At 38.3% G+C, this 25,238-nt stretch overlaps 1 protein-coding gene across 1 annotated transcript in view; it reads right to left on the bottom strand.

The window, feature by feature from the left end:
• Positions 1–417: 417 nt before the first annotated feature.
• Positions 418–25,238, bottom strand: part of LOC755576 (mediator of RNA polymerase II transcription subunit 12-like protein) — a 70,780-nt gene continuing 45,959 nt past the window's right edge. The window contains 15 exon segments of the mRNA XM_030981421.1: positions 418–1,811; positions 2,011–2,267; positions 3,639–3,737; positions 8,174–8,215; positions 10,543–10,652; positions 11,730–11,838; positions 16,076–16,318; positions 16,774–16,941; positions 17,315–17,476; positions 18,490–18,622; positions 19,160–19,272; positions 20,147–20,212; positions 21,011–21,146; positions 22,127–22,297; positions 23,485–23,717. Coding sequence (XP_030837281.1) covers positions 1,451–1,811; positions 2,011–2,267; positions 3,639–3,737; positions 8,174–8,215; positions 10,543–10,652; positions 11,730–11,838; positions 16,076–16,318; positions 16,774–16,941; positions 17,315–17,476; positions 18,490–18,622; positions 19,160–19,272; positions 20,147–20,212; positions 21,011–21,146; positions 22,127–22,297; positions 23,485–23,717 — 2,403 coding nt within the window. The 3' untranslated portion in view covers positions 418–1,450.

The raw sequence follows: 25,238 nt of genomic DNA, 5'->3' as shown, positions 1-25,238 counted from the left end.
CAAGATTCATCAACTCTTGACCAAAGACAGGTAAGTAATCAGGGAACCCGTTTCACAAAGCCTTTTTTCAATGCCAAATGACAAAAATCAGTGACAAATCTGCTGATAACCAATCAGAAGCAAGGATTTCAGTAGCTTATAACAAAAACTGTAATTTGTCACTGATCACAAGTTCTGTGAAACGCCCCCCAGATGTCTCTTCAGGTGATTTGATCTTCAGCCACTTCATTTCCCTTCTTTCTTGCTCCTCCATAGTCAAGTTGCAGAGGCAAGATCACAATTTATGTCTAAATCAACAGTCCAGACTTACAATAGACTCCTCAATAGACCAGTTGAGTTCTAATTCAATCCTTAAAATGTCTCTAGTTCACACATGAGTTAAATCATGGAACTCCGAATACTTTAGGGAGGGAACTATTCAAAGATCCATGAACTAATTAACCAACCAATCAATCTGAAGCAGCCTCCATTGTCATTGTCACTCTTTGTAGACCCATGTAGATAGGCTCTGGACTAGACCTGCAGAAGGTCAGTTGCATCTAAATGTACATTAGAAAAAAAAATTACACATACAGATACATGTTCTGACGGCCTCGGTTTAAAGCCTTCCTGGCCCACAATAAATTCCTTTATCCTCTCCCCGCCTTCCTCAAAAATGCTTACATGCGTTGCGACAGCCTTGGTTCATGGCCACGTTCTAATCAATGGTCTAAACATGAAACAGGTCAGCAGTGTCCACATTAATCCTTTGAACACCTTCCTTACTGATGAGTATTGTGACTGGGTTCAATTCAGGCTCAGAGAACAAATTGCAAGGTCATATCTAGACTGCAAAGATTCAGTAGCATCCACAGCGATTCTTTACAGGCCTTCTTCAACAAATTACAAGGGTCAAATCTAGACTGCAAAGATTCAGTAGCGTCCACAGCGATTCTTTACAGGCCTTCTTCAACAAATCGCAAGGTCAAATCTAGACTGCAAAGATTCAGTAGCGCCCACATTGATTCTTTACAGGCCTTCTTCAACAAATCGCAAGGTCAAATCTAGACTGCAAAGATTCAGTAGCGTCCACATCGATTCCTTACAGGCCTTCTTCAACAAATTGCAAGGTCAAATCTAGACTGCAAAGATTCAGTAGCGTCCACATCGATTCTTTACAGGCCTTCTTCAACAAATTGCAAGGTCAAATCTAGACTGCAAAGATTCAGTAGCGTCCACATCAATTCTTTACAGGCCTCCTTCAACAAATTGCAAGGTCAACTCTAGACTGCAAAGATTCAGTAGCATCCACATCGATTCTTTACAGGCCTTCTTCAACAAATCGCAAGGTCAAATCTAGACTGCGAAGATTCAGAAGCGTCCACATCAATTCTTTACAGGCCTTCTTCAACAAATCGCAAGGTCAAATCTAGACTGCAAAGATTCAGTAGCGTCCACAGTAGCGTCCTCTTCAATAATGTGTGTAGGTATTGTGGCCCCTTTGATTCATGGTGTTTGCAGGCCTTCCTGGACCCATCTGACCCTGCATGCCCGGTATCATACTTGACCCCGACATGGGCACCTGACCCTGCATCTGTTGCTGTTGCTGCCTCAGGGCCATCATCCGTTGCTGCTGTTGCTGCTGTTGCTGTTGTTGCTGCTGCTGTTGCAAGAGCTGCTGCTGACCCCTCTGCTGCTGCTGCTGCTGGTCTTGGGGTAGCATCTGGTGGCTCATGTACGTCCCCTGGCCGGCGGGACCGGTGGGGTGCTGCTGGGGCTGCTGCATGCCCTGGTGCATCTGGCGATGTTGGTGGATCTGGTGCTGTAACCTGCTGGGCAACAGAAGATAAATATTTTACATTAGGATATTGGGATGGGCTGTGGGATTGCATTATAATTGGGAATGAGCTGGTCCCTTAGAAAGATCTGCCACAGGTCTCGTGGAATGCACTCACATGCAAAGAATTGCCCTGTTAATACTTGTGTACTACAAACACAATAAGAAACATCTAGTATAGTGAAAATCCCCACCTGGCTCTGGTAGCATGCATTGGTTGATGCTGCTGAGGGGGATAGCCCATCTGGTTAGGCCCAGACTGCTGCTGGCTCATCCCGGGCATCATGCGTTGAGGCTGGCTGGCCCCCTGCTGGGCTGGGTGCGAGAACGGCTGATTGTAGCCACTGCCCACCATGCTGGACGATGGCTGACCGGTGGTGTGAGGGTCAGCGGTCATTCCCGCCTGTTGGCCCATCATGGGCATGCTGTTGTAGTTGCCGTATTGGTTCCCCTGAAGGTGATAACAAGGAGGCAGAGATTAGTAAGGGTGAGGCTTACGATAGGAAGATGGGTTTCAGTCGCTTAGCTTTAAAAATAACATGAAAACGATAACTCACAGATTACCACACATATATACTGTACATGTAGAAACTACATAGCATCTACCTGATCGGGCTTGAATTCTAATTTGACTCTTATCATGCCAAGAAGGTTTCTTACTTGAGATACCACAAAAAAATGAACGATGGTTAGTTTTTAAACACTTGCACTTCTTTAACACCACACCATGTGTAAGAGTGTTGTGCACAAAGAATAGAAGAATGACTTTTCATTTATTTTTTGCAGCTGTAGATATAATTGACAACATATCAAATCTAGCAGCAATAAAAATAGAACCTTGCAAGCAGATACTTTGGATTACGGACTACAGAACTTTAATGTAACTAGCCTTCATATTTGATTGAAATATTAATGATAATAAAGCATTATACATACACAGTTGTGTTGGAAAGTAGCAGGCCTGTTACAGTGGAATTTCTTTAAAGCCCCACTGCACTACTTATAGCTACTTGCGCCCTCCATATAGAAAACAATGCCTAATCGGTGCCTGTTGGTCCCCCATGATCCTCTTTTTCTTATGTTAATTGAGAGCTGATTTGATGAGATAACCACCTGTCAGTGACCATGCAGGGAGGTCTAATCCCCCTGGCCAAACAAGTGCAGACGGGCTTTAAAACATAAGCAATGGATCTTTATTTTTTAAAGACCGTCATTACTACTGGGCCAGAAGGGATTAGACCACACAGCGAGGTCACTGACAGGTGGCTATCTCATTAACTCAGCTCTCAACTAACATAAGAAAAAGAGGATCATGGGGGACCAACAGGCACCGATTGAGGAATTTTTCTATATAGAGGGAGCAAGTAGCTACAAGTAGGATAGTGGGGCTTTAAAACATGAGAGATGAATCTTTATTATTTAAAGAAGCATGGTTTTGTATCTGAAGGGGGTTAAAGATGCAGTTGAGTTATGGTCATGCAATTGCATTGTGAAAGAAACGGTGTAGAACCGACCAGAAAAGGTTGATCTTCTAGCATATAAGAATTTGTGTGTATTGCAAGGTTCTGGAATCATCAAAATGATAAGAAATTTGGACAAGTCTTGGTAAAGTTACAAACACTGTACACAGAAAGATGTATATGGGACTACACGAACATGTGGCGTTACATGACATATTCAGAATATGAAGGCATTTGAAGAGCCATGCTTTTCAGGGAACATGTCTTATCTGATGTTCTTCCACACTTGCATTATAAGAATGACAACGCTCACAAATTATTTTTCACCTCTTCCCAGAACTCAACCTTCTCTTTAAGCTTACCGGTTGAACCATGCTGGACATCTGGCTATCCGGTGTAATTCCTCCTGGTCCACGACGACGATTGATCTGATCACGTAGTAGCTTCTGAGTTAACAGTGGCTGGGGAACAAGATAAATACAGGGGGGTGAGCATAATCACACATGCAAATGTACACAACGACATTGAAATACAAGACATAATGTGATGGCGGATGATGAAGATGAATACATCATCCGTTGAATGCCAGATAGACTCATCTCTGTGTTGAATGATATAAGTTCATGCCCATGTGGGGCCCTGTTTCATCAAACTTGATATCAATAACAAGTTTCAAGCTACTGTTATAAGCTACTGAAATCATGGCATCTGATTGGCTGAGAGCAAATTTGTCATAGAGATTTAGCCTTTGTTATAGATAACAAGTTTCATGAAACAGGGACCTGGCTCTCAGGGTGGGTAAAACAAGAGGATGATGCAAGGAATATTTGTTACGCGATAAAGCACGAACAGCTCATCGTGTTCTATATATATCCATCGCTTGAATAGATATCTAATCCAAACACAAATATCTCTTTGGTAAGAATCTGAATAAACAACTGAAGGCTAATTTAATTTAGCTGAAAGCTTTTATATTGCAATGGCCACCCTTGTATCATCCTTCTGATTTTCTGTTCGTACGTACAGAATTCCAATACTACCTATCGCTACAATACAGACATATCAAATTGGATGGTGGAAACAAGATGTACATGATTTATATCCACAAAACATGATGCAAAGCATAGGGTGGGGGGTGGGGGGTTCATTTAGAATACAAATTTCAATACATGCACATGCACAAGACAGTGTTCCTGTTTACTATATCTAGATATACATAGATGAATCAAAGTCAATAATATCAATACACATACAACTGTATAAACAATATACATATTACATACAGTTCACAACTGAATAATAATAGCTAGTTTTTATATAGCGCTTTTCAGGACCGAAGGCCCTCTCAAAGCGCTTTACAGAAATATATATATTATTACCCCGGTCATCGGATTCAGGCTTACCCGAACACAATGTATGCACATTCTCCACTCCCTGGGGAGCATTCCAGCCAGGCGTCATTTTTACAAGCGCACACTTGCTAATCTAAGCACATTAGCTTTTGCATCCTACCGGGTACCCATTTAACACCTGGGTGGAGAGTGGCAAATGTAGATCAATGTCTTGCCAAAGTACATTAGTGCCGCGGTGGGACTTGAACCACGGACCTTGTGATCTACAGTCCGGTGACATATCCACTCGTCCACGACACCTCTACAAAAGGTGTTATTCATACCCTTTCCAAGTTTTAGTTTTTAGGTATGTGAAGTATTGATTTGTCCCAATTTATGTTTCTTGAAATTCTGACAAATATAAGCTTACATCTAAAGGTATTCAATAAAGGCCATAATTCAACCAGTTCGCCTTTCATTCTTGAGTTATGAAAAAGAAAGAAAAAAAAAACATTAAATTTACAAGGGGATGAATAATTTAATAGCTAGCTGTATTATAACAGGCGGCACTATGTGCCAAGGAGAAGGAAGTGCACTCTTGTGGACCCCAATTTTGTTGTGATATTTTTATGTTTTGCACTTGAATAAACAAATGTTAATGGTATAAAATATACATAATACCCTCCAGCTGATAAAAAGACAATAATAAGATGTTTACAATTTGTGGTAATATTTTTATGTTTTGCACTTGAGTAAACAAATTTAAATGGTATAAAATATATATAATACCCTCCAGCTGATAAAAAGACAATAATAAGACGTTTACAATTGACGAATAAATGATTAATTGATGAATAAATGACCAGTGTGTTGGCTCAGTCAGTGGAGCGTCCGCCTCACAATCGGGAGGACGTGGGTTCGAACCCCGGCCGCGTCATACCAAAAGACGTTAAAAGACGGGAGTTGCTGCTACCTTGTTTGGCGTTCAACAATAAGGGATAGAGCAACGTCCATCTGGCGCTGCTCAGTGGCTGCCGGGCTCACGATCAATGGGGCAAAAAGAATTTCCATTTTCGGTTTAACTTAATAAAATTTGGAGTGGACTTTAAAAGATTATTATTATTATTATTATTACCAAAAATGAAACGAACGCATGTACAGGGAAACTCACTTTGCTTTACAAAGTTATACCTAGATGTACCAGAAAAGTAAGATTACTAAAACCAAGAACATTCATTAGGATTACATAGTTACATACATATGCACATAGTTTTAAAAAGTGTCCATGAAAGATGTTATTTCCTTAGCTAGGATATTTTATAAGTTTATTATCTGCAGCAGTGGAATAAAATGTAGAAATCAATTACATTCACACAGCTCCAAGCATATATAATGTATGTACACATATTGCATGCTATCCATCAGCAAAGCAACAAACTGTGAATGGAGACAATAATAAAGGGCTCCCACTTAAATTTTTGAACCAAAAGCCATGACTTTCCAATCTTTCTAGAAAAATTTCCCAGTTTCTCCATGACAGTGGGAACCCTAGTTGCTTATCTTTAGGAGAACATATATGACAACAAGAAAATTATTACATTCTAAGTTTTGCTACGAATATATAACTTGTCATTCTTTTGGCAAAGAAGAACTGAAATGCTACAAATCGTACAATAGTTGTGCCTGTACACACCAGCCTACATAGTACATACAAGCTCCTTACAAATACACCTGTCTCTGCTATATACACGTCTACAAATATTAATGCACTTTGACCATTAACCAGCAACAGAGAATGCATCGATCAAGCAGAAATGTAAAAAGAATAAAGAATAGAATAACAATAGTTATGGTTTCTTTCATGCATACTGCCGTGCAAGAGATGATTCCTGTAGGTAAATTGTTGTAATACAATGAACAGTTAATAATAATCCCATGTCAGAAATGAGTCCGTTTCATTACGCAATTTTGGAATAACTATACCTCAAAGTGATATTAAGGTGCTTCACAAAGAACTTTTTAAATTTCCCTTCTTGACGAAGTGTTCCCATCAGAGAAACAGGAAATACAGAGATGGTGCATAAATGAATCATTGCTACTTACTGTAAAAGAAAAACACTGTTGAAACAGCAAAGTTCAAATTTATAAACGAGAGTGATTTTCATGCAAATAAATAAACAAATAGCAATAATTAAGTGTTCTTTTCAGGTGTGATTCAATCATTTCGCAGCATGATACATATGCGAACCTGAACCATTCGTGAAATTCATGCGGGCAAAACGTGTCTGGTTTTACAGTAACTTTCAGGCCCACTAATGTGGGTTAAAGATAAAGGTGAGTTCTGGTAACGCGATTGCATTGTGAAAGAAAAGGTGTGGAATGCATCAGGAAAAGTTGATCAAGTAGCATGTAAGTATTGGTGTGTACTGCAAGGTTCTGGAGTCATCAAATTCATAACAAATTTGGCTCAGTCTTGGTAAAGTAACAAGCACACTACACAGAAAGATGTATATGGGACAACACAAATGGTGTCGGGCTAGTACTACTTGATTTCCTTATCTTTCTATGCTCATTACTCAGCCAGTATACATTTTCTTCCAAAAGTGTTTGGCACATGACATTTATTTGTAACCTTGAACATTCAGTGTAAGTTTCGTTAGATTCTGTGAGAATTGATTTTCTTTTTTTAACCAGAACTCAAGTTTATCTTAAAACAAGTTTAAAAGACCTCCATCTCCCCATGCCCACACAGACTGTGAATATGAACTGGCTTATTACTATACAGGGTGGCCCAAAAAGAACACAACATCGCAATCTGTACTTTCAACAACATAAGTGACAAAATGTCATTTGTTTTCATTCATTAGGTGGAAAACTCTTTTCCAAGTAAATTAAATGAAACCAAGGTTATCAATGCCGGGCAAGGCTTTTTATTTGTAGATTTATTTTGTGAGGCAAAGTGTTTTTTTTTCTCAGCTGTTGTGCTATTTTGGGGGCCACTCTGATACTTGTTGCACAATGGCACAGGTACTCTCTACACGTCCAATACGTGATGGGATAAATTACAAAATAGTCTTGTAAAGCAGGTTAGATATATACAATCTACTCAGATCAAGAGCTTGACAGTAGATAAAAGGGTTTGTAAACTGTAATCTACAAATTGTACATTACACTGACACATACATGATACATGTACCTTCCATACATTACAATACATGGAAAAGAAACAAGCGTAACCATCATTCCAGCATTTATCTAAAATTTGATAATCTGCACGTTTGAAAATGGTTGACAACGCTGTACATGCTACATCTGTACTAAATAGTATATAGGAAGCATAGCCAATTTCTCCACCTGCTAAAAAAAAAAATACAGGAGAAGCGCATGCTATCTTTGACCACATACTCTAATATAAAGGAGAGAAAGAAAAGAAAAGCCAGATATAAATCCACGCAAGCAAGAATGATAAAATAGGGGGGAGGGGGGCGATGTTTTTTTTTCAAATCACTCAGGCAAATCTCATGCAAATAAGTTCCCATCGGTTGCAAGACTTTGCTCTTTTTTACCTTTAGAATATTACTGCCATAACCACCGTACCCCTCATCTCTCTGCAAAAAGAAGCCGTCACCAAGAGCTCATTTATTAACTTCCCAAACGCTTTTCATCACAATTTAAAGGTACTGTCTAACATTTCGACTAGGCCGTGAGGGAAGATGACAGTTTATGAAAGGGTAACCCAACCCTCGTAATAAGTTTAATTTGTATGATAGCCGAAAAATAAGAGAAACAAAATGGCGAAAGTGAGAAATAAATCGGACCAATACTAAGAAAGTTATGAATGTTTAAAATATGAGACCACTAAAGCTACGCAAAAGTGATTTGGTTACTGGATTGTGGCATCGTGTCGGATAACTCTCCTGTTTGTTTTTCTGTCTTTCTTCTAAGTGCTTTTTCCCTTGGGGCACTACTCAAAATATATTATGAAAAGTATTTTATTATAGGTCCTCTAAAGGGAATGGACTCTCCCCAAGACATACATTTTTTTTAAAATTGAAATTGTAGTCATTTTGTGTGTTGGAACGTCATAGAGACACTACAGATTCACCCAATTTGAATTACCCATACCTAGAGTGATTTCAACTTTCAGAAATTCGAAACTTATCATTTTTTTGTCACTTTCCTTCAAACTTTCACCAGTCTACTTCTCCATTTCCCCCTGGAATAGTTTGCTATCAAGGATGGATTTCCCTTTAATCTATTACTACAAAACTCAAGTAAAGTTTGGCTGGGGTCTATAAAGATACATGTTGAATGAAAGTCAATATTTGTTTTCCAATGTGCAAATCTCCTGAAGATTTCAACAAAAATGATATACATCCAGGAAGAGGAACATAAACATTTCTAATTCATAAACAAAAAATGTAAATCATGATTATATTGAAATACCCATACAGGTGCATCTCTAGAATTACAACTACATGTGTCACTATAACAAACTTTGTGACAGTAATTTCAAAGAAACTCCAAGAGATTGTCACAACCTGTATAACCTTGTTTACTTTTAAAACTGACTTTTCACTGTACAGGTACAAACTTAAAGGTAATACAAAGTTTTGGTATGGGATCATGAATTTGGTTCAAATGAACATATTGGAAGCATATGCAATCTTATAATATTCGGTGATCATTGTCGCGGTTAAAATTGAGTCTAAAGTTATGAAATTGTAAATAATAAACTCTTTATGTTGTATAGCTCCCTCTCAAGGTCAAGATATTAATTAAGCTATAAAACAATGTTTCTTGACTAAAATCGACCGATTAGCTATTCCCGTTAAAAAATTATATATCACAATGAAATATTCTGAGATTTTCATGGTTGCAGCTACCATTGTACGGCCATAGGCGCTATTTGAAATTTATCAAAATTTACCGGGAGCACCGGTAAATTTTTTAATTCAATTTTTCTCAAAAGCAGAAGTGTTTTAGGGGCTAAATTTTCTAGTGCTTGTAATACATTAACAGGGGCATCCAAATATATCAAATTTTTAAGGAATCACTATCCACCCAATTTTCAAAATTTCCCAAAACTTTGTATTACCTTTAAAGTAGAACCTTTTGTACATGGTTGTACAACCTCAAAATAAATAATTTGAATTCATTTTGTTTAAAAAAAGGGTTGTTATAGATACTGCTCAAAGTCGAAGTAGATAAAGAAAATGTACAAATGTTTGTAAGAGGCACAGGGGATAGAAATAGGTTTCCTATAATAGTTTTTCTATGACAGGAAAAGACAATATGCCAGCATTTTCTGCATTTTCAAGAACTGTTTTGTGTTTACCTGTTGACCATATCTGGCATGCCATGAATTTTTGAGCTCAGTACATCACAGATAAGGTTCTTTTCACTTTGATGAATCTCAAAATGAACCCATCTTTTCACGATCGCCAAATCAATGTCCCTTTTTAATTTGCCAGTCATTAAACCGATATCAACTTGATTGAATCATCCAGAATAATTTATTCAAAGATAAAGTCATTTCCACAATAGTGCGGTATAGTATGTGATCCCGTAGGATTTTTTTTTGTTTATTTGCTGTTTTGGCTTCAAAAGGGTCCCAATTGGGCAAAAATGACGGGGTTCAAATTTTCAGACCCCTCCTTCATTTCCTGGGGGGTCCATATTGGGTGCCAAAATGGCATATATAACGCGCAATAGGGAAATTTGGTGTCTTCGGGAAAATTTGAACCCCATCAATTTCTGATAGCTTGGACCCCAATGAATCCAAAATTGCAACAAAAAAAAAAAAACTTTGGCACAAAAATCCTACGGGAGCTGTTTCAGTGTCATACCGTACCACACTACAAGGGGGATGAAAGATGGAAGGGGAAGGGGAAGAAGGAGGGGGTGGGAAGGGGGAACATGTGATGTGTCATACCTGACTCTGTGCAGTGGGTCCTGCAGTCCTAGCCCCGATGAGGTGATTTTTGAGGACCATCTTGGAACTGCCCGGCATCATGTGAGGCCTCTCGGGACGGATTGGACCAGCTATGGAAACAAGAAAGAGAAGAAAAGAAGACAAACAATAAATAACTTGCTGGGGAACCAGGAAGAGAAGGTAGCCTGGGATGATAGACATATTTCTTTATTCCCATCCCCTAAATCTGTATTCAGTAGTTTTAAATGCTTGCAATTTTCAGTAAGATTTTGTTGATTCAAACCCGCAGTACACAAATATTCTACTTATATTGAAAAAGTTTCTGGCAAAATACAATGGCATGACAAGTACTTAAATCCTCTCATTGGAAGGCACAGCTGGTAAGAAAGATCTGTAAGTACAAGAGGCAGGAGGGGGTTCTGGGACCCGTTTCACAAAGTCTTTATTCAAAGACAAATGACAAAAATCAGTGACAATCTGTTGATAACCAATCAGAAGCAAGGATTTCAGTAGCTTATAAAAAAAACTGTCATTTGTCACTGATGACAAGTTTTGTGAAACGCCCCCCTGAAGTATATGAACATGCAAGGTTACTCAGCTGCACAGCACATGCTCTGCCAAAAAATTATCCGAAACAACCTAACTCCCAATTTAAATACAGGACCAAACCCTAAACATATACCTAACCCTAATCCTTACTCTAAACCTTACCTAAAGCCCAACTGCAACCCTATCCCTAACCCTGACCTGGTATCTCTAACAAAATAAATCCCGGACCGATTGTCCAGGGGTATGGCAAGTCGGTTGCATGATAAATGCTCTGGTAAAAGTTCCCCTGCGATCAATATCCTACTCTATTGGAGTTCCACACTTCAAACCTAGACCAAACACTACACCCATCTCTAACACTAACACCAAACCTAACCCTAAACTTAGCACTACACCTAACCCTTACACCTAACCTACCGCTAACACCAAACCTAACCCTAAACTTAGGACTACACCTAACCCTAACACCAAACCTAAATCTAACACCAAACCTAACCCTAACACCAAACCTAACCCTAAACTTAGCACTACACCTAACCCTAACACCAAAACTAACGCTAACACCAATCTTAACCCTATCCCTAAAGATCATAGCAGTTGTCGCCGTAGCAAATATGGGAGCAATGGACACCACTTACCTGGAGGCAGAGGCTGCTGGAAAGGCACTTGTCCCTGTGGTAACATGGCTGACGGGACAAAGTTCCGATCGGGATAGCCACTCATTCCAGAGTTGAAAGGATAAGGTTGCTAGTCAAAGAAAGAATACAAAATCACATGGTCATAATGATACTGGTGAAATGTCCATTGTGGGACAATTTACATTAAAAAATTATAAACATCTAGTGCAAGCGAACGCTTTCAACATCAGTAGCTTTTTTTTAAAAGTACTGTTCCTTATCATATGAACTCACATAATTCTATGAACATATCAATACAAAAGTCTCGACTAAACTGCCCCCCCCCCTCCATCTTTAAGTTACATAGGGACATGATTCATTAACTGTTACTTTTTAAGTGACGTAAGGTGAAGTGAACTTATTTTATTTAAGAAGTAGCCCCTGTCAAGTGTTGAGAGCCCCAAATTTGATGCCAAACGTTCACTTACGTTGTGTAATCATTTCAAGGAGATGTCATTTAAGTATACTAAATTCTGCAAGGATTTTCAAAACAAATGTGTTTGAAGAAGAATATTGATGAAAGAATACAAAACTTGGGTTTTGTGCTGTAGGCAGAACCTTAAGAGTTGAGTGTTAAATAATATCCTCTTGCACATCGTTACACAATTGAAGTGACTTTTTGTTATCCAATTTGTTCGGCTCCCAACATTTTAGAGAGGCGGTAAGTGAGGTAAAGAGAAGTGAAGTGAAGTAAAACACAAAATTAAGTGAATATAGAGTGAAATTAAGTGAAGTAAAGTAATTTTAGGTATTGTGATATCAAATAAACTAACTAAAGGTAAGGGAAGAAAAGTTAAACAAAGTTTAAGTGAAGTTTAAGTGAAGTCAAGACAAGTGAAGGTTGATGAGGTTAAGTGAAATTCAAGTGAAGTTGAGTGTAGCAAAATTTAAGTGAAGTAAGTTGGCAAAGTTAAGTGGATTTAAGTGAAGTACAGGAAATTAAGTGAAGTAAGTCAAGTGAAGTTATTATGTAAATTGAAGTAAAGCAAAGATAGTGAAACAAAGAAGTTCAGTGAAATAAAGTGAACTTTAAGGTAATACAAAGTTTTGGTATGGGGTCATGAATTTGGTTCAAATGAACATATTGGAAGCATATGCGATCCTACAATATGCAGTGATCGTTGTGGCGGTTGAAATCGAGTCTAAAGTTATGAAATTATAAATAATAAACTCTTTATGTTGTATAGCGCCCTCTCAAGGTCAAGATATTAATTAAGCTATAAAACAATGTTTCTTGACTAAAATTGACCGATAAGCTACTCCCGTTTGGTAGTTATATATCAAAACTACATATTCTGAAGTTTTCAGGGTCGCAGCTACTATTGTACGGCCGTATACGCTATTTGAAATTTATCAAAATTTACAGGGAGCACCGGTAAATTTTTATATTCAATTTTTCTCGAAAGCAGAAGTGTTTTAGGAGCTAATTTTGTTAGTACTTATAATACATCCACAGGGGCATCCAAATATATCAAAATTGTAAAGAATCACTATTCACCCAATTTTCAAAGTTTCCCAAAACTTTGTATTACCTTTAAGAGAAGAACATGTGAGACTAAAATTATGAATAGAATGATTTGTGAGGAAAGGAATGTTTATCCAAAACTCTATGACTATTCCTTGAGTAAATATTGAAGGGACATACAACTTCATTAACGCGACGGTGAAGAAAATGAGAAAAGGTAATAAAATGTCTTATACAATATATGTGAAGTTATCAGCAGACTAATGCAGGCAGTGTACAATATATTCATTTAATTGCAAGTCTATGTGAAGTGTTGGTGGTGCACATGAATTCTTATCTAAATAGGAAACTGATCAGGGTCTGTATGTACGATGGTGCAGTGCAAGGAGTCCTTGGATCAGGGATGATGTGTGGCAATTGTAAAGAATGATCATTAAGTGATTGAGATTGAAAGACCTAGGGTAATTTAATTATATTCTAAAAATTTGTGTGGATTAAAGTTTCATTTAGACATGATTAGTAAACCATGCATTGGTTTTGCATAATTAATAGTAATAATAAGTATAGGCATTTCTGTAGTGCCGTCTATCTAGAAGTTTTAATCCGAGGCGCATTAATTATTATCCCTGCTTTAGCCTAGCTGCCATTACAGCGCTCCAGCATTGCAAGGAATTAATTCCTGCCAGGTACCCATTTACCTCACCTGGGTCGAGTGTGGCAAATGAAGATTAATGCCTTGCCAGAGGACATTAGTGCCGTGTACGGGATCGAACCACTGCCTTTGAATTTCAAGTCAAGTGCTTAAACCACTCGACTACGACACTTCTACATAGGGCCCACTGATGCCAAAGTATGCTTTGTTAGCCCTATTAAAGTTGCCTACTGCCTACCTACTGACTGCCAAAAAACCTTTACTTGCAATGTTGTTCAAGTCGATTTACCATGTCATGTCTAAATGGGACCTCAAATATCACCTACAGGAATTTATTCCTTGAAATGCTAGAGCGCCGTAATGGCCACATTGCTAAAGCCAGGGTAATAATCAGGGCAGCGCCAGGAGCGTTGCGACATGACGGATATGTACGCTATATAAGAAGCAACCATTATTATTAATTGCCCCCTGTACAGCTGTACTTATATGTAGGTAGTGAAAGTTATATGTTCAAATTACATATTACAGATATCATGGATACAAGTTGCATTTGCTCAACTGTCCAGAAAAGAAGAGACCAGACATGCTGGGTCCCTTAGATTCTGTACACAATGAAACCTGAAAAAGCCTAATAAAACAGAGAGGTGATAGGGCCTAAATTCAACCAGATCCTGAACACTGGCATCCCCCAGATATCCTCCTACCACCTTCACAAATCCTCACATCGAACAGCAGCTACTTGACAGAGATAGTTACAACTTGGAGCTCCATGATTTAACCTACGACTAATCTCGTGTATGCATAGGAGTCCATGTCACAACTATCTCTCTCAGTATGCTATGCACCAAACTACATGTATATCCCCATGCTCAGTATGAAAATGTCTGATCTAAATATCCCTTTTTTCAGGAACTCAAGATTTGTGTTCCAAATAACCTGATACAAATTCCCAGATAAAATCTAAAAGCTGTCAGGACTTTTTTCTGTTAATGCCATCAGTCTTACAGCTTTATTTTACCAGCTTTGGCCATCCACATCAGACAAGAAGTTATAACCATGGTTAAGGAACATTTTTTTTCTGTGAAATGGTGTTACCGAAAACCCTTTGGTTTGTGAAGCCTCAAGTTTGTTGAACAAAGAATGGCCTTCAATGAACATTACAAGTACATCAGGCATCTTTAATTTAAACTTCATGTAAAGTTGTATATGAGCTAGCTCTACTCTCTAGTGCAATAAAGCAGGCACGAGCTACGGCTAGGGTACATAGTACCTGTTCTATGGTATAGCCCCTGGGCGGTGGGCGGCATAGGTTTGGGGGAGCAAAATAAAAAGGCTTCAGGTATGAAAGGCATAGGGGGAGGGTAGGTATGGAAAACAAAAAAGTAACAAGGTGGTTAGTAAGAAAATTATATGAGAATAACATAAAATTAATCAATGTACATGTAAGGCTAGTAAAATAAATTATATGGTTATGTAAAAGAGAGTGAAGGAAGCCAGAGAAAAGAGAGGGAGAGAAAAGAGAGGAGAAATAAAAGTGAACAGTGAAAGAGAGAGAGAGAGAGAGAAGAGAGAGAGAGGAGAGAGAGAGAGAGAGAGAGAGAGAGAGAGAGAGAGAGAGAGAAAGAAAGAGAAAGAAAGAGAGAGAGAGAAGAGAGAGAGAGAGAAAGAAAGAGAGAGAAAGAAAGAGAGAGAGAGAGAGAAAGAGAGAGAGAGAGAAGAGAGGCAATGAGAAATTGAGAATACTAAGAATCAAAATAATACATACATGTAGGGGGCAAAATAATACATAGGGTCAAAAAGGGGAAATTATTACGGAAAGGAAGAGACGATTTAGTGCCAATTGAAGCTTATTTTAAGCTGCTGACTACCTAAAATGTATTTCCATGTACCTGTACTACAGATTACGTAAATGGTAAGATAAATTACAATGCAGACTTCAAAGCTTTCTCCTTAAATGAAATGATGCAAAATGGTACAACTCTTGAAAGAAAAAGTTACCAACTTCCAGTCTACAGCTGAAAATTAGAATAGAGCAGTAGATCACAGTCATGAAAAGGTACATGAAAATTTCAGATTCACCCCCAACTTCTCAGTAAAGATACCTAAAAATGTCGCATCCACAGCTGGTTTTCATTAGAAAGGATGTATGGGACACTTCAAGCGAATGACATGAATCTTAGGATTTCTTACCTCCCTCATGGGAGTTTGGGCTGGGGTAGGTGCAGGTCTCTTGCGGTTTGTCCTCTTCTTCCCCTTCTTGTTGGTCGTCTCCTTGGAGCCCTCTACCGGTATGACCACGCCCACCTTGATATCTGATTGGCTGGTGTCCATCTCCTGGGCGGGTTTCTCCGCCTCCAGGTTGATTGGGGGCGGAGGCTCCTCCTCGTCGGGTGGGACTTGGGGCGGGTCGAAGTAGTGGCTGTCGTTTTTGACCTGGGAACAGTGAAGGAACAGGAAGGAGTAATTCCTTGAATGCACCTAGCGCTACACTTGCTGGAGCTAAAGCCGTGATAATATTATCCGAAGTCCTTAGGAAGCGCATAGAGACATTATATCTTAATTCAATATGAACTAAAGATGAACAGAATATTATTTTTATTACAACCAACATGTCCTTCCTCCCAAGTATATTTGATTGAAGTGTACTCTATTACAAAGAGTACAGTAGGTTCTGCAAGTTAGTTGTAGAAGTGGAGAAGCCTGCTAGTGGTATTCTTACCTGGTTATGTGAGTGATAGAGTGTAAGACGGTACTGCTCCTGGTACATGAGCGGTTTCCTCTCCATGCGGATACCACCAAACCACGCCCATGAAAGTGGGGCGGGGTTCTTGAGGATCTATTACAAAGTTAGTTGTAGAAGTGGAGAAGCCTGCTAGTGGTATTCTTACCTGGTTATGTGAGTGATAGAGTGTAAGCCGGTACTGCTCCTGGTACATGAGGGGTTTCCTCTCCATGCGGATACCACCAAACCACGCCCATGAAAGTGGGGCAGGATTCTTGAGGATCTCCAAGGTGTCCCAGGGGTTGATCTTCTGCTTAGCTGATACTTGCAAGCCCTGAGAAAGACAGGATAATAATAAACTGCATAGTTTCCATATAATGAGTTGAGGCTGATCTCATTCTTAAAGTGACTCTGTAACATTGTCTCAGATTCTGAAACAAAATCTTGGATTCAGCTCATGCTGCAATCATAATTATGAACCTTTAGATCAGTCAGGAATCCCATGACTTTTACAAGCCGATCGCCTGTCTGATCATCAAGATATTTATGGTTGGAAATCGAAATTAAATTATGCGGGAATTAAAATCGGGAAGAAAAAAAAATCAAGAAAAACTTGGGGAAAAAAATTTAAAAATCAAGAAACCAATTTAAATTGGGTAATCATCAGGCCTGAAATGTTCAGCGTGACCAATTGCTGGTAGACATACCTGTTTCTTATCAATGGAGTCAAAGCCAGTGATCTTATTGCCTTTGGTGTCAATGAGGCTTCCCATGGGTTCACAGGTGATGACCTCGATGGTCTTCCTAGGGACTGGTAGGAGCTGACGGACCAGGTTGATCCCATCTGAATGCTTGTCACCAACCTCTTTCTATACGTCAAGAGGGTGAGAGTGAGATTGAGTGAAACCTTCGAAATATGGACTCAACAAAATTGAAGAGTTTGATTCCAAAAGGAGCTAAATCCATTTATGTAACTTCAGAGAAAAAAGAAATTGTTTACCAGATTTTGTACAGGCGTCTATGGAAAAGTGATATTAGAAGGTGCATTTTTTCTTAATTTCTCCCAAAATTTAGGTAAATGATTTTGTTGAAAGACGGGTACTTCAGTAAACAATGTTCTGTTATCAATTATTCAATTTTCATCAAAAGTGGATTTAGCTACTTTCGGAATTGAGCTCTTCAAATACAAAATAGATTTACTTTGTGAAGGATAACAAAAGTACAGTGGGATGAACACACATTTCTCATCATACAGTCACAAGAGGTTTCTCCTTACTATTATTATCATTATCATTACTGTGATTTATGTGGCACTTTCAAATCATTAACAGTCAATATACCATGTTAATATCTTCAACTTTAAAGGTATAGACCAGTTCTGGTCATGCGGTTGCATTGTGAAAGAAACGTTGTGGAATCGATCAGAAAAGGTTGATCCTCTACAATGTAGCATGTAAGTATTGGTGTGTACTGCAAGGTTCTGGAATCATCAAAACGATAAGAAATTTGGCTCAGTCCATGAGTCTTGGTAAAGTTACAAGCACTGTACACAGAAAGATGTATATAGGACTACACGATATCTATCCAGACCGGATAGATATGATAATTTACCAAATCTATCAATTAGTAGGCGGTTTCCCAGCAAAATTAGTATCATTACGTATTAGTCAAAACATATTCTTTCACATGATTGGTGATAAGAGCTTCCATTTTCATTTTTTGAGAGGAGGACGTTTCCAAAACTGGTCTATACCTTTAAGTTGATGTAGCACTAATGTATCACAAATTCATACATGCTTGTGCAGCAGACCATGTCTTCTTTCCCAATCCTGATAAAGCACATTAAACCTAATGGTATTCCATTGTTCTTTTATTGGGTTACCTTGAGTTTCTTGATAAGAGCCTGGTGCGATCGTCCCTTCTCCTCCCCTGCACCAGGGCTCCCGCTAGCATCGGATGACAAGGTACTATTGATGAGAACTGATAACATGTCCAGGACGGTAGTGAACAGCTCACTGTAGCAAAAATATAACAACGATAATCATGATAGATCATTCGTATATACATGTATGATGCTGATATCAATGCTTATGTTGATTCTAATGATATGTTTCATATACATACCTCCCAACCTTTCAAAGCTGAAATTAGGAATATAGTGTACTTAATATGCATAGAAAATATAGGAACCAAAGGGTTTAGAACATTATTTTATATATATATATATATATATATTGATATATGGTGCAGTTACTACCGATATGGTCATTGATAAGCTGGAGTTGACAGTGTAGATATTAAATTTCATAATCTTGATGTTGATGGTAATGATGATAAGGATGATTTTAAAGATAAAACTGACAATGAAAATGGTGATGATGATGATGGCAGTGTTCATAAAAAATGATGAGGCTTTTTAACCTGTTCATTTATACAGACAATACAAAAATTGTGGTGGTGTTGTCAATACTGATGATGATAGTGACGATGATGATGATGATGAGTAATATTGCTGCGGATGATGGTGATATCGATGAAGGTTAAAAACTTACTTGTTGGTATGTGTATCCACTGTTCCCGTGGTGATGAGTTGGAGTAAGAGAAGAGCAAACTCTGTGGTCCATGTTAGACTACTCCTCATAATCGTATCAAACATATTCCCAACCTAATATTATAGATAATAATAATAATAAATAAAAACGTTACTTATAAAGCGCTTACCACCAAAGTCTCTAAGCGCTATAACAAACAAAATAGACTGATACACAATTACATATTAAACAAAACAAAAAAGTGCAAATAAACCTACAAATTACAATACATATGGAATACACATCAAAGTGAATCATCAAAAGTAATTTTGAATAAATGTGCCTTAAGACTAGTTTTGAATAGGTTAACAGTTTGACAGTTTTTGACATTCAAAGATGAAGTTGAGTTCTGGTCATGCGATTGCATTGTGAAAGAAACGGTGTGGAATCAACAAAGGTTGATCATCTAGCATATAAGAATTTGTGTGTATTGCAAGGTTCTGAAATCATCAAAATGATAAGAAATTGGCCAAGTCTTGGTAAAGTTACAAACACTGTACACAGAAAGATGTATATGGGACTACACAAACACGTGGCGTAAAAAACCTACCCCCTAGTTTTACGATGTACATGTCTTATTTAGAATATGAAGGCATTTGAAGAGCCATGCTTTTCAGTGAACATGTCTTATATGATGTTCTTCCACACTTGCATAATAAGAATGATAACGCTCACAAATTATTTTTCACCTCTTCCCAGAACTCAACCTTCTCTTTAAAGGTAGTCTGTTCCAAATATTGGAAGCAAAATATAACCAATGAATCAATATGATACTGACAGTGCAAAATACATACATAGATGATGGTACTAACTGGTGAAGTATGAAAGGCAGAAACAAGCAGTGTAGAAACACTGACATTTACATTCAAAAGCATCCATGTAAAAAATCACTTAATACTAGGAATGAGCATGTTTTTAACTACAGACAATTAAGCGGTTTAGCCTTACCAAACTGAGTCGGAGTTGCAGAGCTTCGTGCATTAGTCTTCTGCTTTTAGGGTCCTCCCAGCGGTCCTGAAACACAAGTAGAATACACAAAACCAGGGTTAGAATTATGAAGGTTAAGTAATGTGTTAGGCCATAGTTACTCTGCAAAGATAAAGTTGAGTACTGGTCATGTGATTACATTGTGAAAGAAAATAGTACATACGAAATTGACTCAATAATGCTGAAAATCACAAGTTCCACACACAAGGTTGCACGCAGAGAAATGGTATATGAGCTAGAAGCATGTGGCATGACGGTTGGGTCCAAGCTTTTCAACTCTAATTTGTCATATTTTGAATATTTAAAGAGCCATCCTTCTAAACCAAACTTGACATACAAAGAATGAGAAAGCTCACAAGTTACTTTTCATCTTTACCAGAAACTCAGCCTTCTCTTTAAAGGCATCATTTAACAATGTTAAATCTGACATGCATGGCCCTACGTGTTATCAGTGTTAGTGATTTGGTGTAATATTGAAGCCCTAAACAAATTGCACTTTAAAATGATCATGAAGTGCCTCAAAAAAGTAAAATTCTTTGAATGACCGGTTTTACCATACTCATTTTCCCCAATAGACTGCTGTGTTATAAAACCCGTTAGGAAAACGAAAAAATTTGATTTCGATTTCCAATCATAAATATCTTGATAATCAGACAGGTGATCCACTTGTAAAAGTCATGGGATTCCTGACTGACCTAAAGATTTATAATTATCATTGCAGCATGAGCTAATTCCAGTATTTTGTTTTAGAAGAGATAAAGATAACAGAACAGCTCTTTCCAGAGCATATCATATACCTGTATGTCATGAAATAATTTTACTCACATCTTTTGGGGACTGTAGGAACTGTGTTAGCTGAGTCTGCAAGGATGTGAGGAGACCTTCCCTCTGTTCGTCTTGACCCTTAAGGCAGGTCAACACCAGAGAAAGCAAAGGCTGGTGACTGACCGTTGATGCTTGGCTGTGAACAGGTCAAGATAATGACAAAAACTCTCTAATTTCAGTTTCTATCTGTGTTGATACATAGAGATTGACATCCAACCCTAACAAAGTCTTAGCCATAGCATACTGAGAGAGATAGTTGTGACTCACACATATACGCATAATCGAGTGTGGACATAGGTCTATCATGGAGCTCCAAATAGTTCCATCCACGCACAATCTCTATAGGAGTGAACCATTTGGAGCACTATGACATGAATGACCAATAAGGAGCAACTTCCTGTGACGTAACTATCTTTCTAAATTACATATAGCTTAGCAAAATCACATATTTTCTAGCAAAGGGGAACATGTGAAAACATATCGATAGGAAAGAAGCCAAAAAATACTTCTACTACCTTGATGCAACTAAAGAGAACCAAATTACCATTCAGATACAGTCAAACCTGGTTTAACGACCATCTGTATAGAAAGACCACCTGTGAGTAAAGACCACATTTTTGTTTCCTTGAAAATCGGTTCTCAGTGAAACCTGTACTGAAGGAACATGTACATGAAGACCACTTTTGCCTTAAGACCTCAATTTTTGTTTCCCTTCAAAGTCGGTTTGTATTGAAACCTGTACTAAAGCAACCACTTGCATACAAAGACCACTTTTCTTGTCTTTCTTGAGTGATCTTTATTCGCTGTCTGCCATTTCAGTTTGACTGCTTTAGTGACCACCTGACTACAAAAACCACCTGTCTACAACAAGCACATTTTTTTTGTTTCCCTTGAAAATGGTTTTTCATTGAAACATGTACTAAAGGAACCTGTCTACAAAGACCACCTGTCTACAACAAGCACATTTTTTTCCTCTTGAAAATGGTTTCTCATTGAAACATGTACTAAAGGAACCTGTCAACAACAAGCACATTTTTTGTTTCCCTTAGGCGGTCGCTGTAGACAGGTTTGACTGTACTACACTTTTCACTCCACAAATATCCCCAGCAATCCTACCTTCTTTGGCCCTGTTTATCCTTATCTTTGCTTGATGGCTTGGAGGTCCAGGTCTGACCAACGCTCTCCAGGATGTTCCCGGCTTGCTTCAGCACCCGTCCCTGGACCGAACTGGGCAGTTTCGAGATCAGCGGGGCGACTAACCACACACTGCTGTTAGCTGGGTCAGATCTGTAATAGATTGTAGAAATTATCATGTTCATCCAATAGTCTGTTAATTATATGCTAGTGTATGTCAAATAATGTTATTTCCTTTCTACAATAAGATCGTAATTATTCAACTATTATTGTAATCATAAGTTTATACCATTTATATTATATCTGATTTTTTTCATCATTGTATACGATATGTATTTCTGTTAATTCATGCATATTTAAATCTTTAGATTAATCGTGTAATATATTGTATAATTGATTGTTGTAAAGCGCATATAGAATTTATTATTATGTGCTATATAAAAATGACTTTATTATTATTATTATTATCATTGAGAAATTACAGGTCATTTTTGTTAAAGACAATGGCCCGACTTCCTGCCTGGAAGATTAGATTACAAAGTAAGTCAACTGATTCATTGACAGCAAAATGCAAACCCTTTCTGTTAAAAGAGTATCTTGACTTTTCGCAAGTAAATAAAGATACAAGAACTTGTATCCATGGTTAAAAATAATTTTGTTCCCAATTTTTGTTACATAATTTATCCAGAACTAAGGGTTTAAAGAAGAAGTTGAGTTCTGGTCATGCGATTGCATTGTGAAAGAAACGGTGTGGAATCGACCAGAAAAGGTTGATCATCTAGTATATAAGAATCATTGAAATGATAAGAAATTTGGCCAAGTCTTGGTAAAGTTACAAACACTGCACACAGAAAGATGTATATGGGACTACACAAACATGTGGCGTAAAAATCCTACCCTGGATTTTTACGATGCTACATGACATATTTAGAATATGAAGGCATTTGAAGTGCCATGCTTTTCAGGGAACATGTCTTATCTGATGTTCTTCCACACTTGCATAATAAGAATGATAACGATCACAAATAATTTTTCACCTCTTCCCAGAACTCAACCTTCTCTTTAACGTCAGGGCATTGTTTCAAGAATTTGTCTTAAGTACAAGTTCATCAATATCCCATTGCAATGCGTGTTAATTTTAATGCACTCGTTTCAAGAGGTTGTTGGTGAACTTGTACTCAGGAAACCCTGAAGTTTTGTAACTAGTAAAAAAACTCTGGAAGAAAAAAGAAGATATAAAAACTGGCACCACAAAAATCACCTCCTCTACAAATTGATTTTTTTTATTTTTAAACTCACAGAAACAACAATACCGCACCGGAACAATGTTGTGAACTTACTTTGAATCGTGCGCCCCTTTCTGGTTTGCTCCTGAGCTCCGTCTGCTACTATTACCACTGCTTGATCCTCCTTTGTTTGAGCTTTGTTCCTCCTCGGGGGTCAACTGGAACACCTCAATGGTTGCCTTGGCGATGTTCTCCAAGAGGGCGTTGTTCTCGGAGGCTGAGGGGCACTGCTTGAGCATGAGCTGGAGCTCCAGCCAGGAAACCCTTAAGGTCCACTGGTTCAGGTTCTAAGGGCAGGATGAAATTGAAACAGACAAATTAAAGCCCGTCTGTACTAGTTTGGTCAGGGGGATTAGACCACCCAGCAAGATCACTGACAGGTGGCTATCTCATCAACTCGGCTCTCAATTAACATAAGAAAAAGAGGATCATGGGGGACCAACGGGTACCGCTTAGGCATTGTTTCCTATATAGAGGGAGCAAGTAGCTACACTGTACAAGTAGTACAGTGGGGCTTTAAATAGATGTTTACTTCATACTAATTAACCTGCAGTAAACTACAAGTACACACAGATTCTAAGGGCAGTATGAAATTGAAACAGACAAATTGAATAGATGTTTTACTTCATATTATAAGATGATGACGTTGATTCTAATCAAATGATTGGTTGAAAGCGTACACGTGACCAGGCATTTATTTTGCTTAACGCGTAATTTGGATAATGACTGGTCATTATCCAATAGTAATGACCGGTCATTATCAAAATCATGTTATAAAACATCATTTTATAAAACAAATAAAACACATCATTTTGTTTGGGTATCAGTAAAATTACCCACACCCGGTACCTTCAAAACAGTCCAAATGCCCTCGGCGAGGCTGTTCCAAAGGTACCTTGTGTGGGTGATTCTTACTAATGCCCTCACTGCTGTGTATTATTTGTGTACCAATTAACCTACAGTAGAGTACAAGTACACACAGCAAATTATGTCTGATACTAAGATGACTCATTCAGCTGAGCTGATACAGTTCTATCTTATTGAAACACGAAGCATGCCCTGAAAATGTTCAATTTGACTTCTTATATCAAGTCATATATCCTTATCATTTCCTACGGTGACACAATTTTTGTCTCACGATAAGAACATGTTATCAATAGTACAGTGGGCAAGAAACCTACACAACTGAGACCTACCAGCTTTTACGCATATTTGCTATTGTAATTATCTCTTAAAATTCTTCCCTACTATGTTAAGCCGCTAGAGACATTTAGTGTAGAATGCCCTATACATGATACTACTTTTAGTATTATTATTATTGACATATATTTTTTTATATTCAATCGTTTCTTTCTTCCAAGATACTGTATCAATGTTTACGACAAGGTATGCAAATGCACAAAGTTATTGTGATGTTTTACATTTTCATTGAAAAATGCCAGTATTTTTTTAATTGAAACAAAAATGAGAGAGGAGGAGAAGGAGGAGGAGGAGGAGTAGGTAGTGGAAGAGGAGGTGGTGGAGGAGGAGGAGGAGGACAAGGAGGTGGAGGAGGAGGAGGAGGAGGAGGAGGAGGAGGTGGTGAAGGTGGAGGAGGAGGAGGAGGAGGAGGTGGAGGAGGAGGAGGAGGAGGAGGAGGAGGAGGTGGTGAAGGTGGAGGAGGAGGAGGAGGAGGTGGAGGAGGAGGTGGAGGAGGAGGAGGAGGAGGTGGTGAAGGTGGAGGAGGAGGAGGAGGAGGTGGAGGAGGAGGAGGAGGAGGAGGAGGAGGACAAGGAGGTGGAGGAGGAGGAGGAGGAGGTGGTGAAGGT

Source organism: Strongylocentrotus purpuratus, unplaced genomic scaffold (genome assembly GCF_000002235.5).
Source record: "Strongylocentrotus purpuratus isolate Spur 01 unplaced genomic scaffold, Spur_5.0 spur5_scaffold_12, whole genome shotgun sequence".
Taxonomy (NCBI): domain Eukaryota; kingdom Metazoa; phylum Echinodermata; class Echinoidea; order Camarodonta; family Strongylocentrotidae; genus Strongylocentrotus; species Strongylocentrotus purpuratus.
The sequence above is the reverse complement of the archived record's forward strand: the minus strand, read 5'-3'. Positions and strand labels throughout refer to the sequence as shown.